The sequence below is a fragment of the Penicillium atrosanguineum genome (assembly GCF_028827265.1).
Source record: "Penicillium atrosanguineum strain IBT 20685 chromosome Unknown utg000003l_segment0_segment0, whole genome shotgun sequence".
Lineage (NCBI taxonomy): Eukaryota > Fungi > Ascomycota > Eurotiomycetes > Eurotiales > Aspergillaceae > Penicillium > Penicillium atrosanguineum.
This window is the reverse complement of record NW_026623135.1, coordinates 2,216,053-2,231,052: the sequence shown is the minus strand read 5'-3', so window position 1 is coordinate 2,231,052 and position 15,000 is coordinate 2,216,053. Positions and strand designations below refer to the sequence as shown.

Sequence of the window (15,000 nt, the reverse complement as noted above, 5' to 3'; positions counted from 1 at the left end):
CGGAGCTCCCGCCCCGGAAGCGATGGCGCTGCGTGAGCCCACAAGAGCTAAGTAGCGATGATAGAGCAATTCAATGGGTTAAGAAGTAATGTTTCGCTGTTTTAAAAAAGGGCTTAAGAAGACTTTCTTCGAGGAATTGACGATCGTCTCTAGTTCTGCTCGCATGACACAAACTATGGTCGCGTCCACGGTTACGAGTGTTTGATTCGAGGGTTGAAAACTATAAATTTGAGATCTCAACTGCTAAAAGAGGGGTGATAGGACGCGATCTAATGCCTCGGGCGTCGAAGTGCGCGCTTTTCCATAAGCTGAGGCGGAGTCGGAGAAGCCTCGTGGACCCGCAGTGAGTGAAAGTGAAGAATAAGCTGGTATTGACTTTGAAACTCCACTTTGCGAACATTTGTATCTTCACATTCGCACAATCCATTTGTCGCTGTGTCAAGATCTTGTCTCGAGTCGAGTCGATTCGATCGTCCTGGTTTGATTCAGAGCCCTTGGAAGACCCTCCAACCCCTTGCGTTGCGTCCCTGTGCACATTCTCCGGATCTCATGGTATTGTTGATTCCCTTCCCCTTCACTCCAACCACACGTCCGCTGACTCGCCATAATGAAGCGCAAGCTGTCAGATTCCGGTCTGGAAAATGACCATCCCGTATCGACCCCGAAGCGGCTACGGACGGCCCTGGTACAGGCCAATGGCTCCCTGAACGGCCAGGCTCCGGACAGCGACGTCCCCTACGAGCTGCCTCCCACACCGCACGGTCAATCTACTCCTAAAAAGGCCAATGGAATCGCCGCAACCCCGTTGAAGGAATCCGGATTGAAGACGCCCACCCACAAATCCAAGGCCCGGAACCTCTTTGCCACACCCTCGAAGCCTAAGACCCCGAGCGCTACCACTCCCGGCCGTTTGAAGAACGCAGACAGATCGGCGAAGAAGAAGAGTGCGCGGGTGCTTTTTGAACAGGATGAAGATGGTGCTTGGGATGGATCTGAGCAGCTTGCGGAGGAGATTCTACAAGGAGATGAGCCCGAAGCCGATAAAGCTGACGAGCCGGCGGTGGACAGTGTTGAAGGAGGCGACAAGGAGACGGCCTCGAAATCAGAGGCAAAGGCTCCCAAGCGCCGAGCTGGTCGGCCAAAGGGTGCAAGGAATAAGCGATCCCCGACACCTGAAGGTGAACTGCCGGCGCACGAGCGCTACTTCTTCCAGAACCGCGCGGGCCCAAGCAAAACGTCCAACACAACACTGAACAAGGTACCTTTATTGACACATGAAGAGTATTTCGATAAACTGGGCCAGTTCGTGGACCCATGCAGAGAGGAGAAGGAATACCTGCTCTCCTTGCACCACCGATCATTTCCACAGTGGTATTTCGAGTTCGAGGAAGGATTCAACGTCTGTCTGTTTGGGTATGGATCGAAGCGAAAGCTCGTCCATGAATTTGCGGATTGGCTGTATAATCGCTCTGTACCTACGAACCAACCCGTCATCATCATCGTCAATGGCTACACGCCCGGCATCTCCATCCGATCGATATTTGCTACTATTGTGACTGCCATTCTCGGTGACGATGCGCCATCCAAGCTTGGTGCTCAACCGACAGAGGTGTTGGAACTTCTTCAATCTGCCCTCAAGGCCAGACCGGCCAACGAAGAACCTGTTACAGTCCTGATTAACTCTGTCGATGCACCGCCACTGCGGCGTGCTGCCAACCAGGCTTTACTTGCTCGTCTGGGCGCTACACCACGCGTCCGCCTTCTGCTCACAGCAGACACGCCCAACTTCCCGTTGATGTGGGATATCAGTTTGCGGGACCAGTTTAATCTGGTCTTCCATGACAGCACAACATTCTCACCATTTGCCGTTGAGACAGACGTCGTAGAAGAGGTGCAAGCCCTACTTGGCCGTAAAGGCCGTCGTGTAGGCGGCAAAGAGGGTGTGGGCTTCGTGCTTAAGAGTCTTCCCGAGAACGCACGCAACCTGTACCGTCTGTTGCTAACCGAGCTCTTCTCCGTAATGGACGATGGCCATCAGTCCGACGAAGAAGGGGCCGGTGACGGCGCTAAAAACGGAGAGGAGAACGGCATCGAATTCCGTCTGCTTTACCAGAAGGCAACTGAGGAATTCATCGCTTCTTCTGAGATGATGTTCCGCACCCTGCTGAAGGAATTCCACGACCACCAGATGATTACCTCGCGTATGGATCCCAGCGGCATGGAGATTCTGGGTGTCCCGCTGTCTCGCGATGAGATGGAGGGTGTGTTGGAAGATCTGGTGCTGGGATGAAACATTCCTTGAAGTTGTAGTGTGGACTAGGTCGCAGAAGTCATGATACCCCCTGTATGAATTACAAAGATCACCGATTCACATTGGCAGTGCCTGGTAGCACTTGTAAAGACCTTCAAATCAGATCTGTAGAGCAGCTGGGATTCTCTATTTACAAATAGCCTTTTCCTCCCAAAGGCATACTCTTAGAACTGCGCAAACGCGGCAAGGGCCATCGTAGCCCCGAAACTCATCTTGAAAGGCCGGTGCTGAGAGACAGCGCGATGGACGTCGACGTTCTTGACATACTTTTGGATCCGGTGCAAAGGGAGGATGTTATAGCCCTTGGACGCGGCCCACTGCATCATCTGTCAGTAGGCAAATTCCTCCAAAGCCTCCGAGGGCTAAGAGATCAATAGAACTCACCTCAATAAACACAACACTCATTCCAATGACAACCACCAAAACCCTCGAAAACGCCCTCAACCCCACACCAGCGACCAGACCGAGGACACTTCCCAAGCTAATCTGCTTCATATTTTCAGGAGTCAAAAATCCATTGGCCTGGGCAGCAATACCCGAGCGGCCCTCCTTCTGCAAACGGGGGTCATTGGAATTGACAGCCCAGCTGCTCTCAGCAGACTGGGGCCCGGGGCCGTAGGGCGCGTTGTATTGGCATTGAAGGGGGAGGCGCGGAGGGGGGAAAGAGGGTGGAGAGTCGCGGCGGAGATGCCGATTCCAAGGCCTAGGCCAAGTCGGAGAGGGGAAAGAAGGAAAGCCATTGTGATTTGTACGGATAGTAGTTGTAGAAGACAGTATGGAGCTTGCTTTGAAGCTCCGTTGAAGCTCGGGGAAGTTGATTAGATACCAAGTGATGTCATAGGCGGTCACTAGCTCGCAGTGTGCTTGAGCTGCCACTTGGTATTGGCTGAATTGTATAGACTAGACTTTTTTTATTTTTTATTTTTTTTGCTTTTGCTGTTAGATTAGGACACATATTTTATGGTATCTGTCAAATGCTTTTTTGACAGTCTTTGTAGCCGGGCCAGATAAATCATTGTTACGCATCTATGTGTATATTGGGATGTACGTTAAAATTACAATTTAGGGCTGCCCTCCATAACTACTTGTGGTTGCGTTATGATTGTATTAGGTAGACCACACATAAGGAGCCAATGATCGTACATGAGATGGGTGCTTTCTAGCGTATGGGTTTTCAAGTAGGAATTTCAAAATCGCAAGGCGTGAACTAAAATCACTAAAGCCGAAATAAAAACCGGAGAACCCTTTAGAATAGGATGTGGCATGCAGTGAAACAGAAGATCTTTCTAGAACGAGAACCAGTGGTACAGACGAAAACAAAATCAGCCAAAGAAAATCAAATGACAATCCTAATGAAGCAATTGGCCCATGTATACCGGTGATAGACGACTTCTGCAGGGAATGGCCTCGTGAATCCCGCCTAATTGAGCTATGCCTCTTCGGAGTGCATCTGTCCGAAATCCTGCGCGCAACCAGCTGCTGTGCCTCTTCGGTAGAACGTTGGTCTGTATCAGGCAGTGAAAACGACCTCCTTGCACAAGGCTCTGAATCGCGCGGCTAGATCCACAACACCTCGAGTCGCTGAATCTCGTCCACCTACTGAGTTAGGTGGGTAGTAGAAGTAGGGGTCGATGTCGAAGAGAACCTTTTCCCACTGGGGCAATCTCGCACGAAGCAAAATCCCAGCTTTTTCGTACTGTTTGAAAGTGCGCTTGGGCACCCCCGACTCGGCGTGCACAAAAATGAAAACCTCGAAACCGACACTGCGGATATGACTGCGTGCAGAATTGCTCAGAGTATCGAGGAACTCGCCCAGACGATCCAGATTGAAGGAATTTCGGAAGAAGAGCGTGTTTTGTGAATACAGGAAGTCTTCTGCTTCGTCATGGATCTGATGATTGACGGCGAGGAGTTTCCGTGCTGTGCCGTCCTCACCGGTCCAGCTGGAGCAAATGGACATGCTGTGAAACCGAGGTCGAGTGGAGGAATTGCTAGAGTCGCCGACTACAATCAAAGGCCTGCCCATCTCGTCATGAAGGACGGATAACGCCCATTTGTAGATTTCGAGCCGGACCTCTGTCGGTAGCCTTAAGAAGGGCGATAGCTTGGTTGGTTGGCTGCTCAGCGACGTTGTCGAGCTAGCAAGGCTGTAGGTACGCTTTGACTCAATGTCTGTTCGTTGGCCATGTCGAAAGCGGGAAGGGCTTATTGTATAAAATTGGCTCTCGCACCGTGCCATCCTGTTCGGGAGGTTTCGCTTTGTAGCCCTTGAGAGAGTCAACAATCTTAATATCTTCGAAGGTTGTGTATCTACTCTTAAAGTATGGATACCGATTGTTATCAAAGTAAAAAGAATCAGGACAGAAGAAAGCTCGTATTCACAAAGGACGAAGGATTTCTTTTGTCTGAGGGGGCCCCAGCTTGTCATGCAATGTTTCATCATCTGGGCAGCATCTGATCCACACAACGGAATCTGTGTGCCAGCTCATAGCCCTGCTCAATACGGGCCATCGCTTATTTACCTGATCGTCGAATGAATAAATGAATAAATGTGTAAGTGTCAGGGCATGAAATGACGAAGTAGCAACTGAACACACTGGCTTGTATTTAACTGCACTCAGCTCCATCAATCTTTTTGACTAGAAGTACGCTTTCCCACGCGGTTCAGCATCAAGATACTCGGCTAATATGTTCTATCATTGAAAGAGGAGAGAGTCGCTGAGAAGATAGGAAATAGGGAGTTTGTGGATAGGCCGTGTAGAAGACGAAGGAGAATCTCAAAGCAGGCTGTAATGACGATAACAGTTGGGTACAGGGACACACGGCAATAGAGATTCGATCTGATCGGAGTCCAAAAGGGAGTAGATCCCAACGCTAGTGAACCCTCTGGTGGTTCCACCGCATGCGAACGGATCCCGAGATCCAGAACAAACCTCGTAGTTCCTTAGGTTGTGGCTCCGTAAATGAATCGATAAGCGGCGGAGCTTTGATATGTACTTTATTTGACTGCCTGCTGTGTCGAATTAGGAGGATATGCGAAAATATCCCGAGTATATTTTGCATGGTGAGAAATGACGCCGAGAAACGCCCGAGTATCATTAAAGGATCGACAGGAATAACCAGCTAAAATAATTCACCGCTGTCTATAGATTCCCAGCGACCAAGCCGCCCGCAGAACGGCCAGTCCCCATGCCATGCCGATGCTATCACGAAGGACATTCAGTTTACTTCCCAAGACCTCCCTCCACCCCACTGGCACCTCGGCCACGGGAATTCTGGCAAATTCAGCCAGCATGAGCATCTCGACATCAAAGATCCAGCCCTCGGAATGCATGTATGGGACAATATAAGGCAGTGTTGCGCGGGAGAACAGCTTGAAACCGCACTGCGTGTCCTTGACCGTGGCAGTTCTGGGCGGCGTCATCAGCCTCAAGATCAGGTGGAACGAGTGCATCAAGAAATTGCGTAGTTTGGACCGCTATCGCCCGATGTTAGCTTAATGTTCAACGTGCAGACTTCTACCAGCAATGGAAATTTTACCTTGACCACAGCCTCACTGCCAACCATGTGCGCCCGAGATCCAACAGCCACCCCACGCCCATCGACATCCTCGATTTCTTGACACGCGGTAACAAGTTTGCCAAGATCGGTAAACTTGCTCGCCCCATCGGCATCCGCAAACACGACATACTGACCCCGAACATGGCGCAAGCCATGCGTGACCGCACCACCTTTGCCGCGATTGTGAGTCAGAGTCACGAAACGGATAGTGCCCGACGGGATATGCACGCCCTCGGACGTTTTAGGAGTCCACGGCCCGGCGTGACCCTTCGGGTGCAAAGATAGCTGATGTTCTTTCGCAAAGCGAAAAGCCACCTCTTCCGTCCGATCCGTAGACCCGTCGGATACAATGATGATTTCCCACCCTCGGGCCATTGCCGACTCCGTGGCGTGACCGCTTGTCACGTTTCCGTTGGGCTTGCGTTTCCGTATTGATTGAGTCTCAATTGCGCCTTCACTCTCATTTCCTAGTGTTCCGTACATGTGCTCAAGGTAGTTGACAGCTTCTTCCAGCATGCCTGCAAGCCGGTCTTCTTCGTTGTAGGCTGGGACGACCACGGACATGAACAGCTCGGCTGGTTCAATATCGGCGGTTTTGCCGGCGCGTTTCGCGGTACTCAGGGCATCAAACCAGCAAGGGAGTGCCTGGGGTTCTGCAATGGTTCCATCTTTTGAGAGCGTCGTGTACTCTTTTTCTTCCGGTAGAGGCTCGCGGGGTATAGGTGCGACGAAGGATAAGAAAATGTAAAACTGTTTACCGGAAGCAAAGGTCAGCATGGGTCAATTGGCCAGCTTGATTGGGTATGGGCCAGCTAAGGTCGTGCGCACCCGGCGCAGGAACCGGCGGGGACCGACTCACCAGGACAATCAGTCCCAGCACAGTAGCGAGAACAGTGACCAGGAGAACTGAAGTGGGAACGTCGACGACGACGGCGACACATTGGCGACAGACGCCGCTCCAGGAATCAGCCATGACGGAGGTGTGGCAGCTTAAGCCGACAAGCGGAGACAAGCGATGAGGAGCTCAACCAGAGGACAGTCAAGATGCCCAGAAAATAGAGACGGCAACTCGGTCAGCCATGCGAAATTGAATGCAAATCAGTTCAAATCAATTCATGCACAGTGAGGGGCCCCATCTGGAGGTGAGAGGGGAAGAAGGGGGATGTTGCATGTTGATAATCGCCAGCTTGGCCTTTTGTCGGTAACGCGCAAGCTTCGCGCCTAAATTCAATTACGGTGGAGTGCAACGTCGCTACAAGGCTTAGTCGTGCACTAACGTGTTATTCTACGGATGCTCATTCGTTGCGACTGATCTGTTTTCCTTCATCTTCTAAATTTGCATCGTTTTGCTCCTTTCGGTCTTTTTGTCTACGCATCGAGGCGGGTCCAGGGCTGATCTTCACCACCATATGCAGGTCCACTGGAATTGTCTTTAGACCTAATATTACCGGTAATCAATTCGCCCACTCTGTCCGATGTATTCGGGTCTTGACTAGGTAGCTGCTTTGGGGCCTGCTACGTGTTGCATCATAGGGCATTCGGTGTGCGAAAGGAATAGTACTGGGGAATTCGGTGATAACTCGCCTTTTTCAAAGTAATTGTAGCTCCAATCCGAAGGGGTATAGTATCATGAGCCAAGGAAATCCTAAGAGTCCGGTCAGGCTATACTGTGTTGAGTGCTTCCTAGTAAAACATCAAATATGAACCATGGCCATCAATGTCTTCTTTGCTCCATTCCCTGACATACTTCCCGCTCTCCGTGTCAGTATAATCCATCTTCTAATTCCCTGTCAAAATATCAGACTGTACACGATCCCTGTTGGTATGTAGGAATCAAATCTTGAGGGGCCAAGACAGCTCCAAAGGCTCCAGTCGGTAGACTCGCCATGTCCCAGAAAATCTTCAGTTCGAGACGAACCTGGAGTGACTCTGTAAAGCCCTGGCCAGGCCTGCTATCCAAGTTTCCTCTGGTGTTTATCGATGGAAAGTCTAATTGGGCCATGAAAATGCATCGACCTTGGTAGGATCCAAAGAGAACCTGGTTGGGGGTGCCTATCTTTGGCTTCCGGAACCATTTCGGCCAGGCTTCCAAGTAAAAGGTAGACCTTCCGGAGGTCTTGTTCCATCCGTGGTAAGTCTGTGTCTGTGTCTGAGCTGTCGAATAGTCGAGGTTGACTTGATCCATTCCAAGGCTCCGTGTACGTAAGGAAAGATAAAAGCCAGACGAGACAGAAGAAAGCAGATCCCGACCCAACTGCAATTGAAGAACGTCCACCAGCCACAGAAGCGCTCCAAGATGTAAAGCAGAAGTATCTGTTAGCCTTGAGCACATCTAGTATAGGAACTCTTGTGATGGGTGTTAACCAACTGCATCATGCACCACTCATCTCAATATCGACATGGGATGAATTCGCGACCAGTGCTTGACTGTTGAGTCCACCACAGCTTCCTGCAGTTTGTGCAAATTCGCGTGCGAGTTGAGTCGCCTCAAATCTTCGGATTGAAGTATAAGCCATCCAGCGATTGAACTGTTCAGAGCATCCTTGCTTAGCATTTTATTCACAGGCTGATAAGTTAGGAACCTGTTTACTAACCGTTGCTATCTTCGCTCCAAGCCACAAACACCGATGTCTCCTAGGTATGGCAGCGGAGGGATCTTCGATAATTGGTCTTTCGTCTTCTGATGGAGCACCTTCAAAGAACTTTTCGGGATAATATAGCTGACTCCATGCCTGCCCGTGAATAAGGAAATCTTCAGGCAGCTGCTGAATTGTTCCATCATTGAATAGAGGGAATGAAGCGTGTTCGACTTTTGCGACTATAGTATCGGGGCGAAACAGGGTGTTGAGGAATTGGGCTATGGCCGGCCAGGGAATCATTTGCTCGAGCTGTTGCATAGCTGGCGGGTGAAGCGCTAAGCACCAGATAAAGGCCAAAGAAGTATGGACACTTGGGTAGATGTTAGGGTCGCCCATTTGATCAAGCAGAACGGCTAGAGTATGAAAGGCAAGGCAGCTTCCTTGGAACGCCATTTGAGTCGAAATTCGATCTATAGTCACAGTCGCCGATTCGCTACTCGGTCCTGCGTTGTCGCTACCGCGAGTCCATTCCAAAGCAAAGGCGTGCGCCTCGTCAACAGTCTCGATTTCGCGTTGCTTTGAAAATTCCATCGCCATGACTGCCTCCGGCTCGCCATACTGAAGCATGGAAGCAAAGTTACAAGACATCATATAGACACCCTGCTGTCCCTGTCGACTAAGCCGGCGGATTTCTCGGCGCAGAAGAGCCAGGAAATGATTTGCCAAGATGATGAACTGTTCAGTCGGGCCTCGAGTAAATAGCACACCGTGCGTAGCAATAAAGGCAGTCACCATTGTAAGTTGATGAAGCGGTTGACCATTATAAGGATTGAAGAGGAGTATAACGCTCTCGCGTGCATTGGGAAACGGACGCACACTAACCAGAGCCTTGGTGTAGTAGAATAGCTGCTGCAAAACGTCCGGACGAGCAAGCACAGCTAGATGGTGCTGGATTCTACCGACATCGGGATTCCGGTCTGCATCTTGGTTATACCAGTACCGCGACACGCCAGCCCAAACTTCGCGGTCTCGCATATCAGACTCTTCCACTGCCATGCGATACCGTGCTAAATCGCCAAGACATTCGATCCAGGTGTCTCGGAACGCAGAGACGCTTTCCAGGAGCAGAGTCATCATAGAATATGCTAAATTGATGAAGTTGAGCATATAGTCTAATGACTCTGGAAGTTTTTGGCGAAGAAGCTCTAGGAATGAATGGATACCATAGCGCCACATTCGGGCAGGCATAGCATACTTATCGGCAAGTCTTTTCAACACGAGGCTCGCTGATGGATGCTGTGATGCGAGGAAGAAGTCATGGTGTTCGTAAAGCAGGGTTCGATGCAAGGAAATGAGTGCTTGCCACTGAGACCCCGATAACTCTGCCTTGGACTCGGTCTGCTGCTTGTCGATCTCGATGCATTTCTTTTCGACCATCACTAGCCCTGCATAGATGCCCCGTACCTCATTAATCAACTGCTCTTCGGTAATCGGATTGGTCTCAGGCTGTCTAAACATTTCATGATATTCCGTCCTTGTAAATGGTGCGTTCTTGGGAGGCGATTGACCGTTGATTGGCTCAAGCCCCCTTTTTGGTGGTAAATCCTCCATGCTTTCATCGCCCCCGATCTTCTCATTGGCTGAACTTGGAACTGCATTGGGATCCGAATGAAACCTCCGAAACCCTGGTCGTGTGTCCAAATCATAATTGGCATAAGCAGGTTCTTTTGTCAACGAGAAATTTGTGCCGATAGGTTTCCCCGATGCCAATTCACTGGCATCGGCATAGTTCGCTAACTGCTGGGAGGCGGATAATCGATGACCCCTTAGTGTTCGAGAGCTTTCCCTGCGGCGAAACTTTTCCGTGCGTGATGCACTACCACGAGAGTGCTTTGAAACGCGCGCCCCTTGGCTACTGACGGTGTCGAGAGTACAGTCATCTGCTAAAACACCCGATGTTGGCCGGCCACTTGATAACGGGGGGCTGGCCGATGAGCACATGCGATTGGCCATTGAGAACCTTGTAAAGTAATCTTCAGAGTACAAGGTTCTTTTGGGGCACCTGGGGTGAGGGTTAGGCGAATAATAAGTAGCAGACCGGGTGGAACTTGCCTGGGCGACAAACAATGGAGTCGGCCCGAAGCTTTTGAGGCCTTAATGTCCAATCGGGTAGCTAGGTTTGCGCCGAACGCACGCCGAGACTCGTTACGATAGATCGATGGCCGAGATTCCATCATCTATTTAGATGTGCATCATCTGATTCGATGTTAGCTCACCGGATGATCACGGCTAAGTCAAAGGGCGGTGGCGGGTGAAAGGGGTGCAACTAACTGTCTGGAAGGGAAACCAAGCATAAGGCACGGGCACCGATAAGAGGGCGGGGGAAACCCAGATTTATTTAAGTATGGAGATGAAGGAGGTTAGAGGGCAACCAGGCAGCCTATAACCCAGAGCTAAAAGTACGACGTAGCGTGATATGCTCCTCCCGCAAGGATTCAGCGTGAAGCGCGCTCCACCCGTGGTCATTAGCCCGGTTGCCTTACCACTCCCATCACGACAAGCCCCCATGGACCTTTCACCCGGGTAATAATCAAGATCCTTCCTTTACATACATTCTAGAAAACTAATGTTCCGAGTCTATCTGCTGACGCAGTTTCTGACCCCGGTCCAGGCTACCCAGGCCTTGTAAAACATCATACGGTGCCTCCCCGAGGCTGGCAAACAAACCCGTCATGCCAACGGGGTCCAAGTGATCTCAGCGGGTATAGAAGAGCGCCTCACTACGTACCCGCTAAGCTATTTCAGTGCCGGGGGCTGGGGAACCGCTTTACTGGCATCCTAGGCTACATTGGTTGACATAGAGATGCCCTAGAAACATTGTGACTGCCCAAATGCTTTGAAAAGCTTCACTTATTAAGATGACTCCCCCCCCCGCCCACAACAATCTCTAAATGCCCTTTGTGAGTGTTATGAGGTATTTGATTTTTTCTAATTTTTTCTTTTCTGCCCTTGCATCGACCCGGCCACAGTTCTACTCGCAGTCACCGCTTCTCCAGGTCTCACGCGTGGGATTCTTCACCGTCATTTGGCATTGACCACAGATCAAAGGACCCGAAACCATGATTCAGCCCGAATCCTCTGATTTTCAGGCTGGTCCCGGAATATCGCGCTATGCGCACTCTCCCGTTCATATATGCTTCTAACGATGCTCAAATCCCGCCCCCGATTCAGATGCTCGATTCGGGATACTAATTTCAAGCTTGTTGTGATTGGCCTTACCTGCCTTGACGCAGCTCTCGGGTTGTTTAAGCCACCTGCGCAAAGGTCCACCGATGCTCCATTTTTGGCTGCAAAAGGCTGCACTCAATGCCATCATGCGGTGTTCCCAACACCCTGGTGATCGGGCAGAACCCCAGGAGGAGGCCACATGGCACTTGGGGGCTTGGGGATGCAAGGACACGTCGGTGATGTCGGTACATATGGAGTCCCGACAGAGCATTGTCTTGGCCGGGTCATGATGTTTCCAGTTTCTACACTACTAAACTTTGAAACACAGCCTCATACGACGTTGACAGTACATCGGCATTTCACTTTATTGTTTTGACTCGTATTGTTTTTCTTTCTCCGAGTGGGTCTGAGATGATAATCTGAGTCGGCAGATAGGCTCCAGCTTGAATCGTGATCAGTGGCAGCCTTCAGCGAGACGCCCACAATCTCCTTGCAAAACAATCCGATGACTTTGTGATGAGAGCAGTATGGATGATGGATATATAAGATATCGTCAAGGGACAAGACAGCTCGAAACCCCTGGATCTTAAGATGTGTTGTCAGGGGAGTAACAGCGCCTAAGAATCTATAATTGGCCGTGGAGATAAAATACCTCAGTAATACACGATGTGCAGTCGGCAGGAATCGCCAATTAACAGTTAGAAATATAGATATCATTGACCGGGGCGGTGCATAGTGCGTTTAAGCTAACATTTCTTTGTACCTAGGTGGGCGTCAATCCCACATAGGTGACCTTCCCGTGCTCTCTGTGACCGAGTACACCTAACATGCGAGTTCCCCCCCCCTTCCGTATCTGAAAAAGCAAGCTGGAAAAGAGACTTGAGCATATTCTAAAGCGTGTTTAAGAATTCGAGTTGAAACATTGCATAGGATCGATGGACTACAACCATGCAGCCAGCACTGATATCATGTTCCGGTCAAAGTGCATGCAAATCAGTGCATACCCCTGTTCTACAGGGTGCATTACTCGGCTGGTTCGCACCCCCAGATAAGGCAACCGACGCGCGCGACCCCTTTATTATTGGCTACAGTCAGAATATACCCCTGTCTTCAAGCCCTAGAGTAGCGCAAATAATGTCAAAGCAACGGAAGATGTAAGGAGCTGACAGGGATGCCTCGGGAAGGGTGCACAGACAACGTTAGAACAGGGATCTGTTGCGCCCGGGTGAAGCGAGCATCAGATATCGGATGAGATACCATTTCCCCCGAGCTCTCCTGAGAAGATAATCTGATTCTTAATTATAAGAGGTGCTCATCGCCGAGGTGAGGGGGTTTTTGGTGCAAATGGGGTCGGAAGGAAGCTTAGTGTGAGGGGTGACGGGTCATTTCACCTGGGTGAAATTAGCTAGTTCCACAACAGTTCTAGATTTACACTCGAAGAATCCGTACAGCAGGTACTCACTTTCTTGCATGAATTAAATCTTGGCTTTGCGTCTAGCTTGATTCTTGATTGGTCTGCCTTTTGATGAAATCTGTTTGATTGGAGGTTTCGAAACGACGATCTCTCAATATCCCCCATGATCGAAGAATACCTGGAGCTTGGACAAGGTGGCTTTCTTATCTCTGCCCAGCCTTGGACCTCATGTGAGCGAGCTATATGCCTCATTATTGAGGGGTCGTGTATCGGGGTTGTCTAGAAAGGCCAAGGAGGTCAGGCGAGGCTTCGAGCTGACCATGGATGCATGTGGAGGGTCATATCACAATCGAACCAGACTATGCCCGAGCGCAATCACATTGAATCTTAGAGCAATCAATTGCGCTATTGGCGAAGTGTCTCGAGTATGTCTAAACAGAATTGAGGGTCGCGCATCGGATAAAACACACTTATCTGAAGAGCCTTAAGAATAGACAACAGCGACACGATAGTGCGATTTGGAAGTACAGGAAATCGTTGAAACCAAAGTGGTCCAACGAGTCAGCCTTCTACCTCATCTATAGAGTTTAAACAAGATAGCCTGCATCTTGTAGACAGTCTATGGCCGACCAGAATCTATGTGGTGCAGAGGAATCTTCTGGGAAATAAGAATATGACGTCATACGCGTCGCAGCCACAAACAAACCACCAACCACATCGCACAAGCCCCCAGCATCGCAAACAGAGAAGGAGGAAACGGCAAATAACGGAAGCGTATAGTCTTTCCTAAAAAGGTATCTTCACCGCCTCAGATCAACGCCCGCATTTCAAATCCATGCTCTCGAGACTGCGCCCAACCGCGCGGCATATGAAACTCACACCTAGGCGTCGGGAACAAACAAGGCCCAGACTCGCCCAAGCCACAATGTCAACCTTCACGATCCCAGGGTCCGATGTACGCGTAAAGAGCATCCGAGATTTGACCCGCGAGGACCTGCTGTCGTTCTCTCCTTTCAAGATTTGGATCCAGACGCTGCAGCAGTCTCTGGGCCGACAGCAGAATCCATCACACGAGTTTTACGATGACCCGTATACGCTGCGCAGCATTGACATCCAGTCCATTGACCGCTTCGGAGGCAAGCGGCTCGGCTTTATCAAACTAAAAGCCGACGTATCGAACAAGAGCGGCGAGCCTTTGCCCGGAAGTGTCTTTTTACGAGGTGGCAGTGTTGGCATGCTTGTAGGTTTCTCTACTCTTCTACCTTTTTACTTACTGCCAAGATGCTCGAGCTCATGTCATTGACTGTCATGCACAGCTTATCTTACAACCGGATGATATTCCTGCCAACGAGGAAAAAGGAAAAAGCGCCATTCTCACGATTCAGCCTCGGATTCCGGCTGGATCCTTGGCCTTTGCTGAAATCCCAGCTGGGATGTTGGATGACAGTGGGACTTTTGCCGGAGGTGCGGCGAAGGAGATTGAAGAGGAGACTGGGTTGTCTGTTCAACAAGACGAGCTGATTGATATGACTTCTTTGGCCCTGCAGTCTGGTCAAGACGAGAACGGAGAGAACCTGCAGCGAGCAATCTATCCATCTGCCGGAGGGAGTGATGAATTTATTCCTCTCTTCTTGTGTCAGAAGCGGATGCCGAGGAAGGAAATTGGAGAGCTACAGGGGAAGTTGACGGGGCTGCGTGATCATGGGGAGAAGATTACTTTGAAGATTGTTCCTCTGGAAAACCTTTGGAAAGAAGGTTTGAGGGATGGCAAGACACTGGCTGCGTGGGCTCTTTACAAGGGACTCCAGCAGGAAGGGAAGATCTAGTGATGAAGAGCAGGCAGGGAGAAAAAGCGCCCAGGAGGCTTGTGTCGAGTAGACGCCTTGCTTTGGCATTTCATTAGCGTT

At 50.3% G+C, this 15,000-nt stretch overlaps 5 protein-coding genes across 5 annotated transcripts; 2 read left to right on the top strand and 3 right to left on the bottom strand.

The window, feature by feature from the left end:
• Positions 1 to 607: 607 nt before the first annotated feature.
• Positions 608 to 2,290, top strand: N7443_004262 (origin recognition complex subunit 2; the record flags this gene model as incomplete). The annotated part of the gene is made up of 1 exon (XM_056884318.1): positions 608 to 2,290. The coding sequence occupies one exon, from the start codon at positions 608 to 610 to the stop codon at positions 2,288 to 2,290; it is 1,683 nt and encodes a 560-aa protein (XP_056742596.1).
• Positions 2,291 to 3,821: 1,531 nt separating this feature from the next.
• On the bottom strand, positions 3,822 to 4,550 carry N7443_004261 (uncharacterized protein; the record flags this gene model as incomplete). Its single annotated transcript, XM_056884317.1, has 1 exon — positions 3,822 to 4,550. One exon carries the CDS (start codon positions 4,548 to 4,550, stop codon positions 3,822 to 3,824), a length of 729 nt encoding a protein of 242 aa, XP_056742595.1.
• An 894-nt stretch (positions 4,551 to 5,444) lies between these two features.
• N7443_004260 (dolichyl-phosphate beta-glucosyltransferase) lies at positions 5,445 to 6,845 on the bottom strand (the record flags this gene model as incomplete). Its single annotated transcript, XM_056884316.1, has 3 exons — positions 5,445 to 5,789; positions 5,852 to 6,622; positions 6,732 to 6,845. 3 exons carry the CDS (start codon positions 6,843 to 6,845, stop codon positions 5,445 to 5,447), a joined length of 1,230 nt encoding a protein of 409 aa, XP_056742594.1.
• A 1,399-nt stretch (positions 6,846 to 8,244) lies between these two features.
• On the bottom strand, positions 8,245 to 10,464 carry N7443_004259 (uncharacterized protein; the record flags this gene model as incomplete). Its single annotated transcript, XM_056884315.1, has 2 exons — positions 8,245 to 8,400; positions 8,467 to 10,464. 2 exons carry the CDS (start codon positions 10,462 to 10,464, stop codon positions 8,245 to 8,247), a joined length of 2,154 nt encoding a protein of 717 aa, XP_056742593.1.
• A 3,425-nt stretch (positions 10,465 to 13,889) lies between these two features.
• Positions 13,890 to 14,919, top strand: N7443_004258 (putative NUDIX family hydrolase; the record flags this gene model as incomplete). Its single annotated transcript, XM_056884314.1, has 2 exons — positions 13,890 to 14,333; positions 14,410 to 14,919. Coding segments are annotated over 2 exons (954 nt in total), but the record flags the coding sequence as incomplete, so codon positions are not given.
• Between the last annotated feature and the right edge of the window lie 81 nt (positions 14,920 to 15,000).